General features: G+C 47.5%; 1 protein-coding gene across 2 annotated transcripts; it reads left to right on the top strand.

Moving 5' to 3' along the window:
* The first annotated feature begins 621 nt into the window (after positions 1-621).
* TMEM169 (transmembrane protein 169) lies at positions 622-22,332 on the top strand. 2 transcript variants are annotated; one of them, XM_006124733.5, is made up of 3 exons: positions 622-921; positions 13,811-14,247; positions 16,285-22,332. In XM_006124733.5, exons 2-3 carry the CDS (start codon positions 13,944-13,946, stop codon positions 16,905-16,907), a joined length of 927 nt encoding a protein of 308 aa, XP_006124795.2. In that variant the 5' UTR covers positions 622-921; positions 13,811-13,943; the 3' UTR covers positions 16,908-22,332. The 2 variants fall into 2 exon arrangements, with proteins under 2 accessions (XP_006124795.2, XP_089635761.1); XM_089779635.1 differs by lacking the exon at positions 622-921 and adding an exon at positions 1,167-1,436.
* The last annotated feature ends 323 nt before the right edge of the window (positions 22,333-22,655 follow it).

Below are 22,655 nucleotides of genomic sequence, written 5' to 3'. Positions count from 1 at the left end.
AGGAGCATCGCCCCCCCCCGCCCCATTGCAGAGCAGCTGGGGCAGGAGCATCGCCCCCCCCCCCGCCCCATTGCAGAGCAGCTGGGGCAGGAGCATCGCCCCCCCCCCCGCCCCATTGCAGAGCAGCTGGGGCAGGAGCATCGCCCCCCCCCCCGCCCCATTGCAGAGCAGCTGGGGCAGGAGCATCGCCCCCCCCCCGCCCCATTGCAGAGCAGCTGGGGCAGGAGCATCGCCCCCCCGCCCCATTGCAGAGCAGCTGGGGCAGGAGCATCGACCCCCCCATTGCAGAGCAGCTGGGGCAGGAGCATCGCCCCCCCCCCCGCCCCATTGCAGAGCAGCTGGGGCAGGAGCATCGCCCCCCCGCCCCATTGCAGAGCAGCTGGGGCAGGAGCATCGACCCCCCCATTGCAGAGCAGCTGGGGCAGGAGCATCGACCCCCCCATTGCAGAGCAGCTGGGGCAGGAACGTCGCCCCCCCCCGCCCCATTGCAGAGCAGCTGGGGCAGGAGCAGGAGCATCGACCCTCCCATTGCAGAGCAGCTGGGGCAGGAGCATCGCCCCCCCCCGCCCCATTGCAGAGCAGCTGGGGCAGGAGCATCGCCCCCCCCCCATTCAGAGCAGCCCCTCCTTTGCAGAGCAGGAGCATCGCCCCATTGCAGAGCAGCTTCCCCCCCCCCCCTTTGCAGAGCAGCTGGGGCAGGAGCTTCGCCCCCCGCCCCATTGCACAGCAGCTGACCCCCTCCCTTTGCAGAGCAGCTGGGGGCAGGAGCATCGCCCCCCACCGCATTGCAGCCCCCCTCGCCTCCATTGTAGGGTCAGGGACATGTACCGCTCTCTGCAGACTCCACCCTCGTTCCCTTTGCAGACCAGCTGGAGACACAAGCGTCCTACCCCACGCAGACCTAACTGAGAAGGGCAGCAGGTAAGTTTGATCTAATGTCAGGTGATTTAGCTGCATTTGGCTTAATGTAAGGGGGGCTGACTACTCCCCCCGGCACCTTGGAAATTCCCAGGTAGATGAGAGTAGGGGGGAGGCAGCTGCACAAGACTCCCCCCCCCCCCCGTTGTCAATGGTGCTGTGCTTTTAAATGCAGGGGAGGAGGGGGCGAGGCACCACACCTACAAACTCCAGCTGCAGTGGGCGATCTCTTCCCAGCAAGGGCGCACGTCCCACCTTGTTCCCAATGAATTGTTTTACCGGGTTAAACGTACAGACCCGAGCGGGTAATGGCTTAGTTATATGCGGGTGAAGTCTGGAGCCTCCCAGTCCTGCGGGAGGGCACCGGGCATGCACCGAGACGTTTCACCTTGCCGAGATGTAAGATTCCTTCCTTCCATGCAGGCACCTCGGAGAAGGAGGCATTCTTGCATGCGTGGTGGAGAGGGACTTCGCCTCCCAGGCATATGTGCCTGTGACCGTACCTTGCAGGCAGGCAGGTTGGAGAAAAGTTCCCCCATTGCATGAATAGGGTTGCCAGATGGTTTCTCCTCAAATACCACACTCCAAAAAAAAGCGCCAGGGAAATTTTTGTTGAGCCAAAAAAAAAAAAAAAAAAATCCCAGGAAAAATGTTTGTTGAGGGGGGGAAAAAAGTCATTAGCTGTCCAGTATTTTCTCAATTTCTTTACCGGACAGAAGGTGCAAATACCGGACTAGCTGGGTCAATCCTGGACATGTGGCAACCCTATGCATGAATTCCATGTACCTAAGTGGCTGAGCAAATTTTAGGCTGAAGGAAAGGCATTTTTAGCCTGTTCTCAAAAACAAATGGGTCTCCCACTTTGAATACATCAAAACCTGACCAGCTCTGCACAGCAACAAATAGAAGGGGGCTCAGGAAACAGCCCCATTCTCCTGGGCACTGGGCAGGGCTGTGCAAAGGACTGGAGAAGTAGTCTCTTTCTGCCTCTGAAATAAATGGGATTTCTTTCCATGCATTAGTGACAGGTTACAAGAGGTAAAGAAATACTGACTACTAATGGCATTTGCTATCTTTTCCAAAATTGTGGTCTAGTCCAGGTCACTCAGATGTGCTTTTTTGAGGGAGCTGGGGATAGTTACTTGCTTTATTGAATGGAATAAAGAGAATTGATCAGCTGTGCACGTTTTCTGGTTGGCAACAAACAGGTTCCATCCGCAGATGAGACTGCAGTTGTCTCAGGAAGTAGGACAAACCTGCCCAGCCCAATTCCCCTTTTATTTTTCCCCACCCTTGCTGTTTGATCTATTCTTAGCACATTCCTCCCCCTTTGAAACCGGTTGATTCCTGCCCACTCCCTTTGAAGAGGAAATAGGTTATTCATAAAATAAAATAATAAAAGGAATTATTTTTACATGCATGTATATTCCCTCTTAAAACAAAGAAAGGTTTTTAGAAGAGAAATCCTGCCAAACCTCGGCTTTGTTTTGTTTTTAAACCTTACTAACCATAAAATAAAATGCATTGCTCTGAAATTGTATTTTCTTGAAGCTTTATCCTTAAATGACCTTCTCTTTTTGAATAATTCTTGAGAATTTTGCAAAGCCTTCACCATCAGATATAAATTGCTCACCAGAAAAATCAGGGCATTTATGTTGTGTCTTTAAAAGGATATTTTATCTCCATTTATCTTATAACTCCTTACATATGGGATCATTCATACACATCCCATGCACTTATCAATCTATAGCTTTCTCCAAGCAAATATCTTGCCTCCCCCAACCCTACCTTCACTGACTGCCCATGCTCCTGCTTCCCAAACACCTCAGCCCCACCCCAGAGCTTGTCTCCCCAGCCGAAGCCCCTCCTCCACCCCCCATACCTCAACCCCAGCACAGTGAAAGTGAGTGAGGGTGGGAGAGAGAGCAAGCTACAGAGGCGGGGGTGGGGAGGGGATTGAGCAAGTGGAGGTAGGGTCGCTGCGAATAAGTGGGGCATAGAGGCAGGCCCGGGGTGTTTGGTTTTGTGCATAGAAAATTGGCAACTAGGGATGTTAAGCAGCGTTTAATTGGCTAATCGAGTAGTGGATGGAATTTCCATCAATTGGCTAATCGAATAGTCCATGCAATTTGCATCAACTATTCGATTCGTCCAGGGGTTCTCAAACTTTATGATACCGCGACCCCCTAAAATGCTAAATGAATTCATGTAACAAGAAGAAGGTGATCAGAGAGGGTGTGCGGCCCCTACTGGATGAAGATGTAACCTAGTGACAGATGATGTGAGGAAAGCTGTATTCACGGACAAGGTGGGCTCCCGGACTAATGCGCTAAGTGACGCAAGATGGGATGAAGATGGACAGCCCTTGGTGGGTAAAGAACAGGTTAGGAACTATTTAGAAAAGCTAAACGTACACAAATCCATGGGTCCGGACTTAATGCATCCGAGGGTACTGAGGGAGTTGGCAAATGTCATTGAGGAGCCTTTGGCCATTATCCTTGAAAAGTCATGGAGATCGGGAGAGATCCTGGATGATTGGAAAAAGGCAAATGTAGTGCCCATCTTCAAAAAAGGGAAGAAGGACGATCCAGGGAACTATAGGCCGGTCAGTCTTACCTCGGTTCCTGGAAAAATCATGGAAGGGATCCTTAAGGAATCCATTTTGAGGCACTTGGAAGAGAGGAAAGTGATTGGGAATAGTCAGCATGGATTCACAAAGGGCAAGTCGTGCCTGACCAACCTGATTAGCTTCTATGATGAGGTAACTGGCTCAGTGGACATGGGAAAGTCAGTGGATGTTATATCCTTGACTTTAGCAAGGCTTTTGATACAGTCTCCCACAATATTCTTGCCAGCAAGTTAAGGGAATGTGGATTGGATAAATGGACGGTAAGATGGATAGAAAGATGGCTAGAAGGCCGGGCCCAGTGGGTAGTGATCAATGGCTCGGTGTCAGGATGGCGGTCGGTTTCTAGCGGAGTGCCCCAAGGTTCGGTTCTAGGACCGGTTTTGTTTAATATCTTTATTAATGACCTGGATGAGGGGATGGATTGCACCCTCAGCAAGTTTGCGGATGACACTAAGCTAGGGGGAGAGGTAGATACGCTGGAGGGCAGACATAGGGTCCAGAGTGACTTAGACAAATTGGAGGATTGGGCCACAAGAAATCTGATGAGGTTCAACAAGGACAAGTGTAGAGTCCTGCACTTGGGACGGAAGAATCCCAAGCATAGTTACAAGCTGGGGACCAACCAGTTAAGTAGTAGTTCTGCAGAAAAGGACCTGGGGGTTACAGTGGATGAGAAGCTGGATATGAGTCAACAGTGTGCCCTTGTAGCCAAGAAGGCTAATGGCATATTAGGTTGCATTAAGAGGAGCATTGCCAGCAAATCCAGAGATGTCATTATTCCCCTTTATTCAGCTTTGGTGAGGCCACATCTGGAGTATTGTGTCCAGTTCTGGGCCCCCCACTACAAAAAGGATGTGGACGCATTGGAGAGGGTCCAGCGGTGGGCAACCAAAATGATTAGGAGGCTGGAGCATATGACTTATGAGGAGAGGCTGAGGGAGTTGGGTCTGTTTAGTCTGCAGGAGAGAAGAGTGAGGGGGGATTTGATAGCAGCCTTCAACTTCCTGAAGGGAGGTTCCAAAGAGGATGGAGAGAGGCTGTTCTCAGTAGTGACAGATGGCAGGACAAGGAGCAATGGTCTCAAGTTGTGGTGGGAGAGATCCAGGTTGGATCTTAGGAAAAACTATTTCAGTAGGAGGGTGGTGAAGCACTGGAATGGGTTACCTAGGGAAACAGTGGAGTCTCCATCCCTAGAGGTGTTTAAGTCTTGGCTTGACAAAACCCTGGCTGGGTTGATTTAGTTGGGATTGGTCCTGCCTAGAGCAGGGGGCTGGACTTGGTGACCTTCTGAGGTCTCTTCCAGCTCTATGGTTCTATGGTTCTATGATCTGAGACACGCGAACATTTGCAATAGAAGCCAAGCCCAACTATTGGTAATCACGTGATCAGTGTCAATGGATGCCAGTTGAGATGCTGGAGACACACAAATTTTTGCAAGAGAAAAACTGAATTCAGCTGCGACACCCCCTTCCCCCCCAAGTTGCTCACGACCCCCTGGGGGGTCGGGACCCACAGTATGAGAAACGCAGGATTAGTCAATAAGGGTGCTTCTGCCTTTGAAGTGTAGCAACAGCCCAAGGCAGAGCTCTAGCGTTTTTAAATAGTTTCTGCAACAAGTCCAGTGTCAGTCATTCAGTTGCTGCAGGGAGCATTCAGAATTATGCTGTTTGCCTGACAAAAAATAAGCATTGGACAGATCTTTCCCCATCTGGGACTGATTATTATTGTTATTTTTTGTATTATTATTATTATTTTATTTTTTTTGTTAACTTTAACCAGTGATTGTTTACCTGGTAGATCCTGTGTATTGAATAATGTGCAAAAATTGTTTTCTCTAGCTATGAGAAGCACAAAGACTGAAAATATTAATAATTATTCTTGCATATTTTCCCTGTGAGAAGTTACTTAATAGAGGAGGTAGTTGTAGCCAGGAATAATAATTCTCAATCATCTGTACTAATTAAACAAATAAGCCACCTAATAGCGCTGTGCCTCAGTTTCCCTATCTGTAAATAGGAATAATGATTATTTTCCTGGTATCTGTGGTGAAAATTAACACTTTAATGGCAAAAGCACTGATTGTATAGCACCTTTCCTCTGAAAATTATAAACTATAATGTGAATGAGTGTATATATTCCCACTTTACACAGGGGGAAATGGAGGCACAGTACAGTAATTCCTCATTTAACACGTGCCCACTTAATACGTTTTCGTGATAGCATGATTTTTTTTTTTTTAGGGAACGTTTTCTGAATTACACGACCGTCCCAGGAATAACAAGATTTCCCCAGGTGGCCTGTTGCTGGTGGCTGCGTGTGGCTTCCTCCGCCTCCCTGCAAAGCAGCGGAGGGTTTGCCGCTCGCCGCGCCGTTCCTTGCTCACTCCCCCTCGCCAGACTCAGTGTGGGTCCTGTTACACCTTGGTTCGGTGATATGATGTGAGCCTCAAGGGTTAAAGCCGACTATCCAGTGAAAACTACTGGATGATGGTGAAACAAATGATTTTTATTAAGTGGTCAAAACCAGCAATTAACGAGTAGGTGTTTGAACTAGCAATTGCTTAGTACTTTTACAGCGTAGAAAAGCTTGGGCACAATTATACCCAACTGATTACAATTCTTTGATTACAATTCACTTATATCAAATCACTATCCCTAATTCGCCTAAGACAACGCAGCATACAAATAAAAAATACAAAAAACAAAGCCAAAATAATGATAATAAAAGAACCGTCCAAAGCCAGCCCCTCTATGGTTATTTTAGGACAGCTGGTGGAGTTAGTTATAAATCTACTTTTACAACTTAACAACTCCGGGGCTTCTATTTCTAACACTTATACTTAACCTAAATACAACACTACTATGCAACACAAAATTATACAATTTACACAGCGTGGTTAACAGAACTTAGATACACTTTACAGAATTACACAGTGAAATTAACACAACTTGTCTATTAATTAAACCAATAACTAATACATTTAAAGCAATACTTACAAATCCAGAAACGATAACAACACAAAGACACACTAGAACTCGGAGCATGCTCAGGACTCGTGCACCCCTATATTTGATTCGAAGGGTGGGGAGGCAGCCTCAGGGTGATCAATCCTTTAGCCAGGCAAAAAAAAGACACATGCCCTCAATACACGGAACCTCCGTCGAACAAAGGGATTGAGGGTCTTTTATACAAAACTTCGGTGTCTGTTGCCATGCTAGGGTCTGCATTTGGCATGGCCTGATAGGCTAGTGATGAGGTAGTATGACAATACTGCCCTATAGAAATTTTCGTGATGTATGCGTGATCCCCTCGTGGACAGGACCAGATGGGGCATAGTTAGTGTTAGACAATTATGTTTTATTACCCTATGTTTACTTTTTCCCTTGCCCCTAAGACTGGTCAAGCTACGGTCAAATGAGGCTTATCTGTAAGCACTATCTAGTCATGCTCACCTCCCTATTTTTTTTGGCGCCTGTGAGTCCCAGAATGCCTATAAGATCAAATTCCATTCACAAAACTGCATTGTGCTGCCCATGCTCCTCTGAGTATCTGGGTTTTGTGTGAGGGGCCTTGTGTGGCAGGATGGGCTATACGCGAAGGCCGTGGACAGAAAAAGCCTGCTTTACAACAGGTCCCAGCAGACCCGTCACAGGGGCATACTCTGAACCGAATCCCCCTCCCCTCCCCTTCCCCAGAGCCAAACACCTCCCCTCCCTGCTGTAACCCAGTCCCCTTTTTCCCCCAACCTTATGTCCCAGTCCTAACAGACACCACCGCTTGAAACGCAACCCCCACCTTTTCCATTATTTTCAATGGGAAAATTGACCCCACATAGCACGTTTTCACTTAACACAATCATTTTCTGAAACATATCTGTAGTGTTAAATGAGGAATTACTGTATTTGCAATTATGCCGTTATCATTCAGCTAGTCAGAGACAAACAAGCTCAGGATAGAACTCTGGTATTCCAATTCCTAGTCTATGCTGTAACCATCTGACCATGCTGCCTGCATGTTGAAGTTCTAAAACAGTGTATTAAAGAGCACACTTGAGGCAAAGTATGGATCACTGTGGCTGACACGCTATGATGTTCTTTAATTATCTGCCGTATTGCTATGATCTTGAGGCCATATAGAGCCCCATTAATTGTCGGTAGCTGCTCTACATATCCCAAATAGCCTACAGTGGACATATCTCTAATTAATCCCAGGGAGAAACACTCATCTGTGTTAGCAAACTAGGTCTTTGGCTTCCAAAGTGCCTGCTGTACTACAAAGCCACAAGCCATTGAGTAAAATCTACACCACTTGCATATCAGTTTTATCACAGTGAAGAGTAGCAAATACTTTCACTCTCCCCTCAAGAAAAAATGACTTACTTTGTAATGAGATTTATAGTAGTTCTTAATCTAATGTTAGAAATGCTGTAGTTTAAATGCTTTAAAAAATCAGATCAGTGTTATGTGAGTACTTGCCTGAATTACGTACTGCAGGGACCAGTTCTGTGGTCGAGTGGAGAGCTGCACTTGTTGGTCTCCCTTAGGAGACTGCCATTTATGATACAGAGTTAAAAATGTGATTAAAGCTAATGTTGAAATGTACATAATACACAGGTTGAGAAAAGAGTGTCTGTGTGTCTGGGTATAGTGCTTAGATTATCCACAAATATGTTTGTTTTAAAAGTCATAGGATACACATAGTACACATAGTAATCAGCAAGAACCCAAATGTAGGTGAATACATTTAACAGTACAGGTTAGTTATTAGCATCCAATTATTAGGGTATATTATTCATGAAAAGTTACAGAGAGTTGGTTGTGGAAGCAGACATATCAGTGAATGAAGCTGACCCTCCGTAATTGAGAATTTCAGGTAGGTTGTCCATTAGAAAATACAGTCCATCAGGAAAGTATTTGAGTTGCTTTCCTGAATGCACTTGTCATCGGCACTCCAGCTCATCCCTCCTTGTATTGCCGATGTCCAGTGATGTGTCCTAGGTAGATGTCCCCTGACCACCTGATGGCATCTGACACCATAAGTTTCTGCATCGGCCAAGCGTAGCACTGACCAATTCTCCATTCTCCCAACACTTGCTCATTACTGGGAAACCATGCACCACGGGCTCCAACGATCAATGCTTGTGTTTGAACCTCATAGCCCCTCGCTCTCAAGCAGGGATATAACAGGATAACTGTTTATACAGTTAATCGATAAGCCAGGGCTTATTGGTTGCCGTGAATGATTACATGCAGACCCCCCCCCCACACACACACAAACTCTCCTAGGGAGCAGGCTGCACCTGGCGTTGCTGGCTCTGACACAGCAGGGGACAGTTGACTAGATCTCATGGATGAACGTCCATTGAGCAAATCAGGTGAAGCAGCCTCACCTGGAGAGGAAGCGGTTGCTGGGGGTCCCACTTGTCTGTCACCTCAGAGGCCTTGCCCTGGTTCTGTTTCCATTTGTTTTCCATGTGCTGGCAGCGGGTGGCATCCTCCAGGGTCCTCTCCAGCATGGTCTGGCTCTCGGAGTGAAGATGGTGTGCTCTGTGTTCTTCACCAGTAGCGTTGGACTCCCAGCTCCTGGTGTTCTTCACACTGTGTACTGGGGCAGCTAACGTGCTTCTCCAGTCATCACGTAACGTTGCGGGCACGAGTTCAGAATGAAACAGTCTCCCCCCTCTTCCAAATTCAGCGTCCAGGAAGCCCCTCAGTTAGGTGGCGACGTCTTAGTTGGAGGGGGTCCTTGTCATTCATTTCTTGACAACATCCTGCCTCACATTTTCTCTGTGTTCCTCACCATAGCCTCTGGGCACGTCGGAAGGCATGAGTGACCACTGCAGCGTCACATAGATCCCCCTGTATGACGGACGTTAGCATTGTCCTGCCAGTGCAAGATTTCCTATGCAGGCCCTCTATGAAGAAACCTCCATCTCTTCACTGCCTGCCTAATCGTCTCGTCTGCCTTGTTAAGAGGCACCTTCGCCACGCAGGCCCCTGCTCAGGATGAATGAGATACAGGCATCAGGAATGGGGTTTTCTTAGCTTTCTGAGAGGCCTTTTCTTGAACTCGGTTCCCTTGAGCAGAATAATCCCTTTCCATGGAAGGAGGATCAAGCCTTTCCACTGACTTAAATGGGGCAGGAGCTTGGGACTCGTGTTTTGTGGGACAGTCTAATGCTGTCATGCTCCATAGTGCTGCCTGCCTAGGAACAGAGGGCTCTGTGCTTCCGAAAATCTGTGCCCAGTGTGTGTTTACCGCAGAGCCTCCCTGGGGTTCTTCCATCTGTGTTCACACGGAGATTAATAACAAATTGCTTGGCTTCTAACCTGCAGCAAGCTAGCTTGGAAGCCTGCCCACAGTCCTCTTCCTTACCACCTGCTGTGGATTATTCTGTTCATGCCTGCTCTTGTGCTCCCATGCAATCTACACTGATGGCGACACGTGCATGGAAATTACCGTGTTCCACCCGCAGTTTGAGATGTCTGAGGAGTGGTGTTCTCAGTAGGTGTCTTGTGGGGGTCCGCCCAGGGGAAATGACCTCTTTTTCTCAAAGCAGGACTGCCAAAGCATCCGGCACCAGGTGCCAGCTTTGCAGAAGCGTGAGGGCTGCGTCTGCTCTGTGCAGCTTTTAAAAGGAATGAGATCCACCCTCCGGTGCGCTCTGCTCGTGTCTGCGTTGTACGGATCCTTTTTCAAATGGGTAGAAACTGGCGGTTGCTAGCATTGAGAAATGCCCCCCCCCACCACACGCATTCCCAGTGAAGAGTAACAGGCTTGGGCTCCAACTCGTTAGTTTCACCCATGGCCATGAAGTGCCACCGCATCTGAGTTGACCGCTGAACTGGAGGGTAGCACTGTGCTGTACTCTGGGCATTTTCCTCCTAAAGTGTTACTTTTCTGGAAGCGAGAGAGGGTGTCATTGCTTCCCTGGCAGGCTGAGCATGCCCGAGGGTTGGCAAAACACCGGCCAGATGTATGGTGGGGAGACAGCTGATTTGTGGTGAAGGGTGATCATTGTGTGTGTGTGTGTGTGTGTTAAGGTCAGAATAGATGCCTGTGATCAGCTGATCTGATCTCCTGTATAGCCTAGAACTTCCTGAACTAATTCCTGTTTGGCCTAGAGCAAGACTTTTAGAAGAACCTCCAATCTTGATTTAAAATTTTCCTGTGATGCAGACTGTAGGTAATTTTGGTAAGTTTTTCCAGTAGTTAGTTGCCCTGGTAAAAATGTGCATCTTATTCCTAATCTGAATGTGTCCATTTTATTATAATTTGGCTAGATTGCAGAGCACACTATCAAATTTCTGTTCCCTGTGTAGGATCAAATCACCTTTAATTCTTCCATGTGATAAGCTAAATAGACCTCAGGAGCCCAATCTATCAGTAGAATACACATTTTCCAATTCTTTAATCACTTTTGTGGCTCTGTGAGCGAGAAGCATAAAAAACCCTTTCGTTCATGTATTACCAATCAGAAAATAACCAAAACGAAAAAAACCCCTATCATCCCAACCCAAATCCCCCAAACTTGTGCCTTGTATTTATGGGAGGGGTATTTTAGACCACACAGCTGAATCTAAAAATGTTCACCTTTTTTCCAGCATTTGTTTGAGCAAAACTATGTCTCCACACTTAAAGGACTGTAAATTATGACAATGTCTTTAATTCCCTGTTCATGGTCTGCTTCATCCATTTGGTGGGATTTTAATTTCTCAGTCAGGCAAGATCTTCTAATCCTTTCAGTGTTCAAACTAGATGTGTATTGCTCCACTTCAGTGTCTGTGCCAGCGCTAGCTCTCAATCCGTCTCTTCGTTTCCTAGCCTCAGTCTAGTCTGCGAATCACATGCGCTTTATGGAGGCAGGATGTATGAATGGAGCATCCATAAGGATTCAGGCCACACTAGGGATGTAAATGGTTAACCAATCAGACACTGGTAGAGGCTGGAGCAGCTCCCCACCCAATCTGGGCAGGGGGCTGCTCCAGCCCCATAGGGCCCATCATAGGCTGGGGCGCTGCTCTGGCTGGGTGGCCAGAGCAGCCCCTGTCCATGGTGGGCTCCCCCCCTACAGGTTACACACTGGCTCCCCAAAAGCAGGGCTGGGGGAGGGGGGGAGCTAGCTGCACAGCCCACAGCGAAGCCTCCCCGGAGCAGGGTTGCCGGGCTGGTGGCCCCACTCGCGGGAAAGCTTTGATGTGGGCTCTGCAGTATAAAGCGTATTTAAGTTTTATACTGTACTGCAAAGCCACAGCACGTGTATCCATGTACCTGCTAGGGTTTGTAGCGGTTACATGGCTACATTTGTAAACAATTTTTTGTATCCCTAGTCCACACTGCTCACATGCTGAGGGCCTGTTCCTGTGTCCTTTACTCAGGCAAAACCCCTGTCAAAGTCAGTGGCATTTTATAGTATAAGTAGTGGCTTTGCTTGAGTAAAGAATTGGACCTGAGTTTCTGATGTGGATTGGTAGTAAAACCTTTTCTACGCAACCAAAATACTTCACTATACTTTTTTTCATGACATGTTGATTTCCCCTTTCCGCCATCAACATAACTCACAATTTTAAAAAAATCCTACATTCGTTACTACCAGAAATGCAAATTATCAAGTTGGAGGGATTTTAGAAATCAGATTAACTTTTTATTACATCTTTTATTTACTATTTGCATTAAGCTGGTTTTGCACAATAAATCTACATCTTAGATTAAGGAAATTTGCACCATATTTTCACTGCTGCAGTTTTCCAGACTAGATCCTAAATTAGCTAATTTAATGTGGCTCCATTGAGGGGAGGGATAGCTCTGTGGTTTGAGTATTGGCCTGCTAAACTTGGGCTTGTGAGCTCAATCCTTGAGGGGGCCATATGTATTTATATTATAACATGTTTATTGTCAGTTTCACATTTTAGTTTCACCACCAGTGCTGCTGTTTGTTTTTGCTGGCATTCTAAAGGAACCTTAAAATCTCCCAACAAACCCTGCTTATTTACTGTATTCCTACTAACCACCCACTCCAAACCTTTTGTTTCCTTTATATTTCAGCCCAGCATGTGTTTTAATACTGGTATCGGTGTAACTCAGTGGTCCCCAACCTTTCGGGGCTGCTGGGTGGCCGGGTCCGGCGTCGAGCATGTGTCGTGCGCCCAGGGCTGGCGCCGTGCATGTGCCGTGCGCCTGGGGCAGAGGCCACCCATGTGCCTGGGGCTGGTGCTGCGCATGTATGTCTGGAGAACATGACCTATGAGGGAAGGCTGAAAGAACTGGGTTTGTTTAAGTTTAGAAAAGAGAAGATTGAGGGGACATGAGAGCCGTTTTCAGGTATCTGAAAGGGTGTCATAAGGAGGAGGGAGAAAACTTGTTCATCTTGGCCTCTGAGGATAGAACAAGAAGCAATGGGCTTCAACTGCAGAAAGGGAGGTTTAGGTTGGACATTAGGAAAAAGTTCCTAACTGTCAGGGTGGTTAAACACTGGAATAAATTGCCCAGGGAGGTTGTGGAATCCCCATCTCTGGAGATATTTAAGAGTAGGTTAGATAAATGTCTATCAGGGATGGTCTAGACAGTATTTGGTCCTGCCATGAGGGCAGGGGACTGGACTCGATGACCTCTCAAGGTTCCTTCCAATCCTAGTATTCTATGATTCTATGTGCCACGTGCCCAGGGGCGGGGCTGGCCCAGATCATTCCGCGGTCACAAATAAATGCCCTGGCGGGCACTATGGCACCCACAGGCACCGCGTTGGGGACCACTGGTGTAACTAAATCAATTTAAAGTCAATAAATGTAGATTCATGTCAGTTTAAACTTCTCTTAAACCAATTTTGCTTAACATAGTAAAGCTATGTCTACACAGCTGTGTTATTTCGGAATAACGTAGTGTGTGTCTACACAGCAAGTCTGTTATTTTGACATAAATTCGCAATAACGGGCTTCTTACTCCGACTCCTGGAACCCTCTTATTGTCTGAGGAGTAAGGGAAGTCGGGGGAAGAGTGGTCTATCTCGAAATAACTGCTTTGTAGACCGCTCCAAAAGTCAAAATGAGCTATTTTGACTTAAGCTACGCGATTAGTATAGCTCAAGTTGTGTAGCTTATTTCGAGTTTAGTCCTGCTGTGTAGACATTCCCTAAGTGAGTTAGAAGAGCCTCTTGAAAAATCTGCAGGAAACCTCTTATACGTGGGGTTAAAGGTGATGCTCTGTTGGTTGCTTATTTGCTCTCTCTCTCTCTCTCTCTCTCTCTCTCTCTCTCTCTCATTTCAGGTTGGAAATGGAGGATGTACGTTGGATGCAGTGACTAGGATACTTTCACAAGCCAGAGCATCCCTGCTAATCATTGCCTGCTGAATAGCTCAGAGGTGCAGGAGCGAGTAGATCTTTTAACACCTTCTCAGAGATGCCTGACGAGATGCGTCAGAGTAGCAGTGGGATGGAGGAAGCCACACAGAAAGAAACAAAGGGTGGAACACACAGCCCTCGCCAAGGCTCCCTGCGGAGAGCCGTGGCTACGGTAGTGGCCTTTGATGGAGAAGCCACTATGGACAGAAGGAAAAAGAAAAAGAAGGAGTCCCGTCCAGAGTCGATTATAGTTTATCGGTCAGAGAATGAAAATAAGGTGGAGGAGCAGCAGGCGGATGAGGAAGGTGGGGAGAGAAGGTCACAAGAAGGCTCCAAGTTCCTGGGAAATTCCATGGCAGATGGTACGTATCACCAGAAACTGCAGCTGGCACCCGGATTTCACTACCATTGAACCACTGACCAGTAAAATACATTGATCAGTGGGGGGAAAAGGGACTTCAGCTCTTACCTGTGTTTTTTTTTTATTATTTTAAGTTTGGGGGTAAAGCTTCTGGAGGTCTCTCCTCCTCCTCCTCTCCCTTGCTCTGACCCTTCCTGGGACTTGAGGGTTCAAGTAACGTTCATGAGGCTAGATGCTGTGAGTTATTGTTTGGCCTTCCCTAGCTTTGCTTTTTTGAAAATTCAGCATTTTCAATTTACAAATCTAGGTTTGTGTGTTTGGTTTTAAATTGAATCAGGATGGGTGGTTTGGGAGCACAAGAGGAGACGTTTAGGGTCATCTTTCCAGCTTCACTACTGACTTTTGGTATGACTTTGGGCAACTCACTTCAACTTCTGTTCCTCAGTTTCCCCTGTCTCCAATACCGAAGAGGAGTTTGTGAGGCTGCAAGACATTCATGTTTGAAAGTGTGTTGAGATCCCAGATAAAAGGCAACCAGGAGTTATTTTTCAGCCAGTTACTTATTTGTTGGAATATGCTTCCTGTTGGTTCCCCTCTCTTTTATTTTTTTTTAACATAATTTAGAGCCTGATGCAGAGATATGTTGCAATCCCATTGCTTCAGCATGGACAGATGGCTCCCATCTGCCTTTTCATAAGTGGGAGCCGTCTGTCCCTTCTGAACCCACTACCCTTCTTCTTCTCTGCTGGCTTCCTGTTCACTTCATGAGCTGCTTTGGGCTGCCCGGACTTGTTTGAAAAACTCTCTGTGGACTTGTTTCAGCCAAAGTAACAGACCTGGGGCCAAATTCATAGAATCATAGAATCATAGGACTGGAAGGGACCTCGAGAGGTCATCGAGTCCAGCCCCCCGCCCTCAAGGCAGGACCAAGCTCCGTCTACACCATCCCTGACAGATGTCTATCTAACCTGTTCTTAAATATCTCCAGAGAGGGAGATTCCACCACCTCCCTTGGCAATTTATTCCAATATTTGACCACCCTGACAGTTAGGAATTTTTTCCTAATGTCCAATCTAAACCTCCCCTGCTGCACTTTAAGCCCATTACTCCTTGTCCTGTCCTCAGTAACCAAGAGGAACAAATTTTCTCCTTCCTCCTTGTGACACCCTTTTAGATATTTGAAAACCGCTATCATGTCCCCCCTTAATCTTCTTTTTTCCAAACTAAACAAGCCCAGTTCATGAAGCCTGGCTTCATAGGTCATGTTCTCTAGACCTTTAATCATTCTTGTCGCTCTTCTCTGTACCCTTTCCAATTTCTCCACATCTTTCTTGAAATGTGGCGCCCAGAACTGGACACAGTACTCCAGCTGAGGCCTAACTAGTGCAGAGTAGAGCGGCAGAATGACTTCACGAGTTTTGCTTACAACACACCTGTTGATGTGTAAGGGAGTAGGATTGGGACCCCTGTAACTAATGTGTAAGGGGCTCTGAGTTGGTGTAACTTAGAAGGAGTAAGTACAGAGCCTGCTTTAACTCACAATCTTATATTAGTTGCTTTTCTTGCTGCTGTACATTGTATCCCATGTTATGAAGATTATGCCAAGTTAAACTTTCCCTCCCCCACCTCTGAATTTGGCCCCCAGCACATATGGTAGTTGGTGTAACACAAATGTTCAAGGAGTCAGAAGACCGAGTAAGTTGCACCATTTTAGAATCTCCTCTCAATCTCGCCCCCTGCCTCTTTCCCCTATCATCTCCCCTTTCTTCCTATAGCAGCTGCCTCTCATCTTTCCTTTTGCACCACCTCCCACGTGAGCCTTCTCCACTCCTCAGCCAGCATCCATGTAGATCTGCACCGTTTTTCCCTCTGTGATCTCCTGCCTGCATCCTTCACTTCTCATACCCTGCCTTTTTAAAGTTATTACTATTATTTTAACTCTAACTGTATTGTCTTAATTCTAAGTCTTTACAATGTGCATGAAACATGCTTTAAAACAAATAGGTTGAATGTTGATGACCTTTATCTCCCTTTGAAGGTGTCTGGAGCATGCCCTTAGACAGCCGATATGTTACTTTAACCGGAACTATCACCAGGGGGAAGAAGAAGGGTCAGATGGTGGACATCCATGTTACGCTAACAGACAAAGAGCTGCAGGAGCTAGCAAAGTCAAAGGAGCCTCCAAAAGAGGAGACAACGGAAGGGAAAAAGACTTGTGATATTGGATTGGACAGGGGCCCGCACGTCCTGCTCTGGAGCATCATCTGCCTTCCTGTCATCTTTGTCATGTCCTTTGTGGTTTCCTTTTACTACGGGACCATCACTTGGTACAACATCTTCTTGGTGTACAATGAAGAGAGGACCTTCTGGCACAAGATCACCTTTTGTCCCTTGCTGATTATCTTCTACCCAATCATAATCATGGTCATGGCTTTCTTCCTAGGCTTGTATACGGCAGTTACCCAGATCACGTGGTCCTTCAGCAGCTGGTGGCATGCCGTGAGAGATATGGAGAAAGGGTTCTGTGGCTGGTTGTGTAGCAAGCTGGGCCTAGAAGACTGTTCTCCATACAGCATTGTTGAGCTGCTAGATTCTGACAATATCTCAGGTAGTCTCTCTGGCAAAGGCTCGGCACAGGGCGTTGAGACTTCAGCAGTGTGAGGTTTTGTCCCATCTGGCTCTGACGTTGTGGTTCGCGTGGCTCATGAATGGTTCACCAAACTAGCCTGACTTTTTTTATATTTGAGCGCACACGAAAAGAATAAAAGCTTTGGGAGTTGTGGAGGGAAATGTTAAATATGCACAGTGCACCAATGTGCCAGATGAGAGTCTGGCATTTGTTGTCAAGTGAGCATGCATGGTTATGTCACAGGGCTGCTCAGTTGATCTGTTTAATATTTGGTTTTAGCATCCCACAACTGTGTAATTGTGAGATGATCCAAGTGTGGTAAGGTTGGAAGTTGTATAGGGGTGTTGGGGTGAGCAGGGAAATAGAGCAAACGCAGTTTTAACTTGAAGGTGGAAAGGATGGAACATATGATGCATATAGATCTAGCTAAGGGAGTCTGCTATCTGGTTAATCCCTATACCCAACATTTGCTGAATTTCAGAAATTCAGTGCTCGTGGTGCTAGAGGGCAGATTGCAGAATGCATGAGGTTACTAAAGTTGTCTTAGAAACTGGCCCATTGGTTCGCTAGTTCACACGAATGCAACAAACCTTGCAAGTAGTCTGGCTGCTGCAGATGAGAACGTACAGCGGTTTGCAAGGCACCCTCTGTACTGAATATCTATTGACGTGCAAGCAAAAACTCAGGGTGTGCTAAAAACTTCCTCCTTTCTTAATCCTAATTATATAGCAGTGAAGGAAACCAACGTCTCTGCTGGACAAGAGCCAGTAGTCTGTACTTGTGAAAGCTGTCTGTGTTTGAGTGGAGCAGTAGCATGTGGATTCAGAGCTGCACAGATGATGTGGATGAAGGGAAAGACTTTTTACATGGATATAAGGCAACAGAATGGTCTGTCTTGCTGTCCTTATAGTGCAGTGACTCTGTCCCTTGAGAATGGAAGATCCTGAGCCTAATGCAAAATCCATTTGTGTCTCAGCTCTGGAAATCCCACCCCATTTCTTGATTCTATACAATTAATTGTAATGAGCGATGATGGACTTTGACCTTCATTTTAAGTCAATCCCCCTCTGGCTGTATTTCATTGTCACGGCTGTTTTCCCTCTTTTGGAGACATTCATGGCATCATCACATCCGAAAGGAACGTTTTTAGGGTATTTAAAGACGGGCACAGAAATGCCTTTCTGATCCCTAACTTGACTGCCTGGTTTGGAATGGGAAGGACCCCCTAAGATAGTTGAATTACAAGCGTCCAAAAATAGTTTCATTCTGTAAATAGTCTGCGTACACCTACCTCTACAGCAGTGGTTTCCAACCTTTTTTTCATTTCCAGGCCCCCTAAAATGTTTTGAATGGAGGTGTGTACCCCTTTGGAAATCTTAGACATAGTCTGTGATGGACCCATGACCCATAGGTTGAAAACCACTGCTCTCCAGCAAAGGTGATGCCCGTGAATGGCCTGGAGCCTGAGCCCTCTACTTCCACGTCCCCAACATATGGACATTAAGGGAGGGACAGAGCAATCTTTCCCTTCTCTGCCTCGGTCATTGCCTGGAAGGGTCCACCTGTCACATGCATGGAGATCGGTGATTCATAGTATGGGTGCCATCTATTCAGAGAAGGGAGCCTTCGTGGGTATGTGGAGTAAGGATGTTAAGTATCCGGTAATTGACTAATCGAATAGTTGATGCATTTTTGCAACAAAGTGTAGCAACAGCCCTAGGGCGAAAGCGACGAAGCCCGGGGTCAGTTGAGGACTCCCCCGCTGACCCTGGGCTCCGTGTGGTGCTGCCGCTTTGAAATGTTGCGGGGAGCCCAGGGTCAGCTGGGGAGTCCCCAGGTGACCCCAGGCTCCAAGCGGTGCTGCCGCTTCGAAATGCCGCAAGGAGCCTGATGCTCCCCGCAGCATTCAAAGCGGCAGCGTTGCACCGAGTCCCCAGTTGATCTTGGGCTCCCTGCGGCACTGCTGCTTTGAAGTACCCACCTCTTCTTCCCCTCCCCCCCACTTGCTGCCTCTATCCGATAGAGGTAGCAGAGGGGGGAGCGACTAGTCAGCTATCCTGTTGACTATCCCATAAGCATTTGCTCATCAGATAATGGACTAGTCCTTCACATCCCTAATGTGGGGCGGGGGCGGGTCTAGGTTGGATATTAGAAAATACTATTTCCCCAGGAGGGTGGGGAAGCACTGGGATGGGTTCCCTAGGGAGGGGGGTGGAGTCTCCATCCCTAGAGGTTTCTAAGTCCCAGCTTGACAAAGCCCTGGCTGGGATGATTGAGTTGGGGCTGGTCCTGCTTTGGGCAGGGAGTTAGACTCAGTGACCTCCTGAGGTCTCTGCCAGCCCTGGCTATGTGCACTTTCCCTTCCACTTACTCCCCTACCAGAGAGGTTACCTGCTTCCGTCTTGGGACTGCGGAATGCTTGTTTCTCTCACGCTGGGTTTCGCTGGGACACTGACCGTCCTTGATGGGGACTTGGCTTGTTTAAAACTGCGTATGTATCCTTGACCTCTTCCTTCTGCAGCTCGCTACTAGGCACTGGCCACTGGCTGGGGAGGGTGCACAAAGCAGCCTGCGTTAGGGACAGCTGCATTTCCACATCTGTGCTGGCTCCAGCCTCACACTTCTGAATCTGGTGCCTGAAGAAATAAACAAATGACAGCAACATTGGCTGGTGAAACGGCTAAATCAAATGTGTGCCAAAGAGATAGGGAACGAAATCCCCGGGCCCAGGAGATTAAACCTAACCACAGGCAAAGTTCTCGGCTTCCGTGAATAGCATTGTACAGGAAGGAAAATCTCCTTGTCTCTGTTCACATCTGACTAATCTCAGTAGAATTTTACTCCTCCTTGACACTGATCCCTTTTTCATTAGAGGGGGACTGGGCCCTAGTAAAACCCCTGCTTACGTCTGTAGGTGTGACGAGGAGTGGGAGTTTGACGTGCAGTTGTGTCTGACAGGGTAATGGGAAATGAAGAGAATGCAGTTGGCCCCTTGGACTTTATTCAGAGCAATTGGTGCACATCTAAACTGCAGGGCGCACCACCTGGGAAGCCACTAAACTTCTGCCAGCTAGATTTCTGAATTCCTCGTGCCACTGTCTTTTAAATCCCCGTGTAATGTTCTGCTCTGAAATGAAGGTTCCTCAGCCTGTACAGAGCAGGTATCATTATGGTAGAAGAGGCAGAAACTCTGGATCAAAGACATTTGGACCATCTCTGGACTGAAGCACTGGGTGTCCCAATCTGTTATTCTTTGGCTTTCTCCCTTCAGCCAAGGATCTCAAAGCGCTCTGAGAACTTATGTGAATCGCGGCATCACCGTGGCCAGGTGCTGTACTGGTTTATAGGAGGGAACTGTGTGGGGTTCGTAGAAGATGAAACACTTTCAAGAGATCACCCAACACTTCACTGGTCTAGCCATGAATGGAACACGCGAGTCCTGATTCCCAGTATCCCAGATACTGGCCCACGTTTGCACTTGTCTAATAACCCAGTCTCATGTTCATTAGCTGCTTCGTCAAAACAGCAGTTCATCTCTGGTAGGACACAAACCTTTGAGACAACAGGAAATATCTGCCTTACAGAGGCAGACAAGAAAATCACAAATCTGTGCTGCCTGGGGACCAATTCAAGCAATTGCACTGCCTCCTAGAAAGCTGTTCTGGAGTTGTTCTCCTGGGAGCCTGACCTGCTGCTTTTCCCCGTCATCTGACGTCAGTAATAAGATGTGCAAGAGGTATGTGCCTGGGCCTTGGCAGTCTGTTTCAGATGGCCGAGGGCACTGATCCATTCTGAAATTCCCCACTTAGGAACAGCAGGGGTACAGAAGTTTTGCGTGAAGGAAGCTCTTACGTTGTACAAAGCTGGGAGAGGGTTAGCCAGGAGAACTCTTCCTTATGGGATGCTGCAAGCCTTTTGGTCTTCCTTACAAGGAACAGCAGGCAGAATCAGAAGACTGCTGTGTTTACTTTGGACCTGATGCATCTCGTTCGCAGTGGATGCTGGGCAGAAGGAAAGCAGGCAGGCGGCCACAGCAGGTGGAGAGGGAAGAGAAGAGCAGGCCAGTTATTATTCAAGTCAAACAGTGGACAGGACGGACGCAGGGCAATATGCGGGCCTGATGCAGGGTGCCCCTTCGCACTCACCACCCGGGCAGCAGGATCTGGAGTGACCCAGCAGCCTGCCACCCTCTGGGCCTGCTGTGCGTGGCTTTCCTGTGGCTGCAGGATGCAGAGCATTCCAGCAGCCGGGTGCTCCGATTGCCACTGCCACAGAGAAGGGGGCGGAGCAGGCTGTTGGGCCGTGGTGAGTGGGGGAGGGCGACCCCTGTTGCCGCTGTGCCATGCCCCCGTAATCCCTTGGGCCATGTTGCTTGGGAGAGGGGCTTGGAAAAGGGGGGCAGTCAAGGGGCCTGCGGCAGCAGGGGTTGCCTTGGAACCCGTGCCTGGAGCACTGGGGGAATTGCCCTGCTCTCCCTCAGAACAGTCCTGCTGGTGTGTAAACCCAATTGAGGGTCAGAGGAACTAAGCTCCCTATCCACACGTGGCAGCTATGTTGGCGTTGCCCTCTGAAGCCCTTTAATGGGTTATGCCTGTATGATACGTGATCGGTTTTCTATTTGTATACAAATATCAGGTCTGCACCTCCTCCTGTTGTCCTCCGTGGGATGGTCCACCACTGACTTCAATGGGAGGCGGTTTGCGCCCTGGGTGACTTCTGGTGCTATTGTAGTAGCTTTAGGACCTTTCTAAAACCAAAACATTAGCCTGCCCTAGTATGCAAAGTATGTGTAAGCTTAAGAACCTGATGCAATGAAAAAAAGCACAAGCGCTCGCTTCATTCCTGCCCTCGCTGCTGAATAGCTCATGAATATTTTTGCTTATGTAGCACTGCCAAAATGCAGGGATCCCCAGGGATCCGTTCAATGCCTGAATGTGTATTTAGCTGCCCCTGTTTGGATGTTTGTTTTAATGTAAAAGGAACAATCTCTGTTTGTTTTTGACCTTGCTTTCCCCCGCCCCTCTTGGCTGGCCTGCAGGAGAGTAAAGATGCATCCGGCTTTGGGAGAGTGACACACTCACCTTCTTGCTTGACTTTGTATTAAAAAAAAAAAATCACTCCACTCTGTTGTTTTCTGTGCCGCTGATTTTAACTCGTCTCTGTCTGAAGTCTCAAATTACTGGTGTGAAATTATTAACAAGTCTTTGCATTGATCCATTCCCTGCTTGGAACCTAGACAGTCTTCAGATGCTGACTTCCCCCCAGCTTTTCCTTTTTATTACACAAATGATCACTCTTTGATTTGATTTTCTTTGCTGGTTATCCCCCCTGGGCTCAGAGCCACCTAAGTTCGCATGTCTCCAGGGGTGAGGCTGTAGCCTGCAACTCCTGGAGGGAGGTGGCCAGAGGCTACCTGTTTCAATGATTCACAGATGAATGACAAAGCACCAAGAAAGTGTGTTTCCTTTACCCCTCCTTTGGTATCCAAGCTGTGGGAGTCAGTCAGTCCTCCATTTTGGAAATATCAACTCTAGACTCTGGCTTTGTCTACACTAAGACATAGACAGTATGCTAATGACAGACTCATTAGCATGAGTCGTGATGTCATTCGCTTATTTTTGGCGCAAAAAGAAGCAGTGTAGCTGCTTGCGTTTTGCACAAAAAACCCTTTTGAGAGGCATACAGATGTTACGCAAAAGGGGGGGTTGCGCAAAGTGGAAGCAGCTACACTGCTTCTTTTTGTGCAAAAATCCCTTGTGCAAAAAGCATCGGTAGAAAAT

The sequence above is a fragment of the Pelodiscus sinensis genome, chromosome 7 (assembly GCF_052426305.1).
Source record: "Pelodiscus sinensis isolate ZL-2025 chromosome 7, ASM5242630v1, whole genome shotgun sequence".
In the NCBI taxonomy this organism is placed as follows: Eukaryota; Metazoa; Chordata; order Testudines; family Trionychidae; genus Pelodiscus; species Pelodiscus sinensis.
Note: the sequence above shows the minus strand (reverse complement) of the source record. Positions and strands in the feature narration are given on the sequence as shown.

Excerpts from the sequence above, each read along its gene's own strand:
- TMEM169 (XM_006124733.5), top strand. The coding sequence starts at position 13,944 with ATGCCTGACGAGATGCGTCAGAGTAGCAGTGGGATGGAGGAAGCCACA. Across the intron at positions 14,248-16,284 it reads GGGAAATTCCATGGCAGATG|GTGTCTGGAGCATGCCCTTA; the intron begins GTACGTATCACC and ends CTCCCTTTGAAG.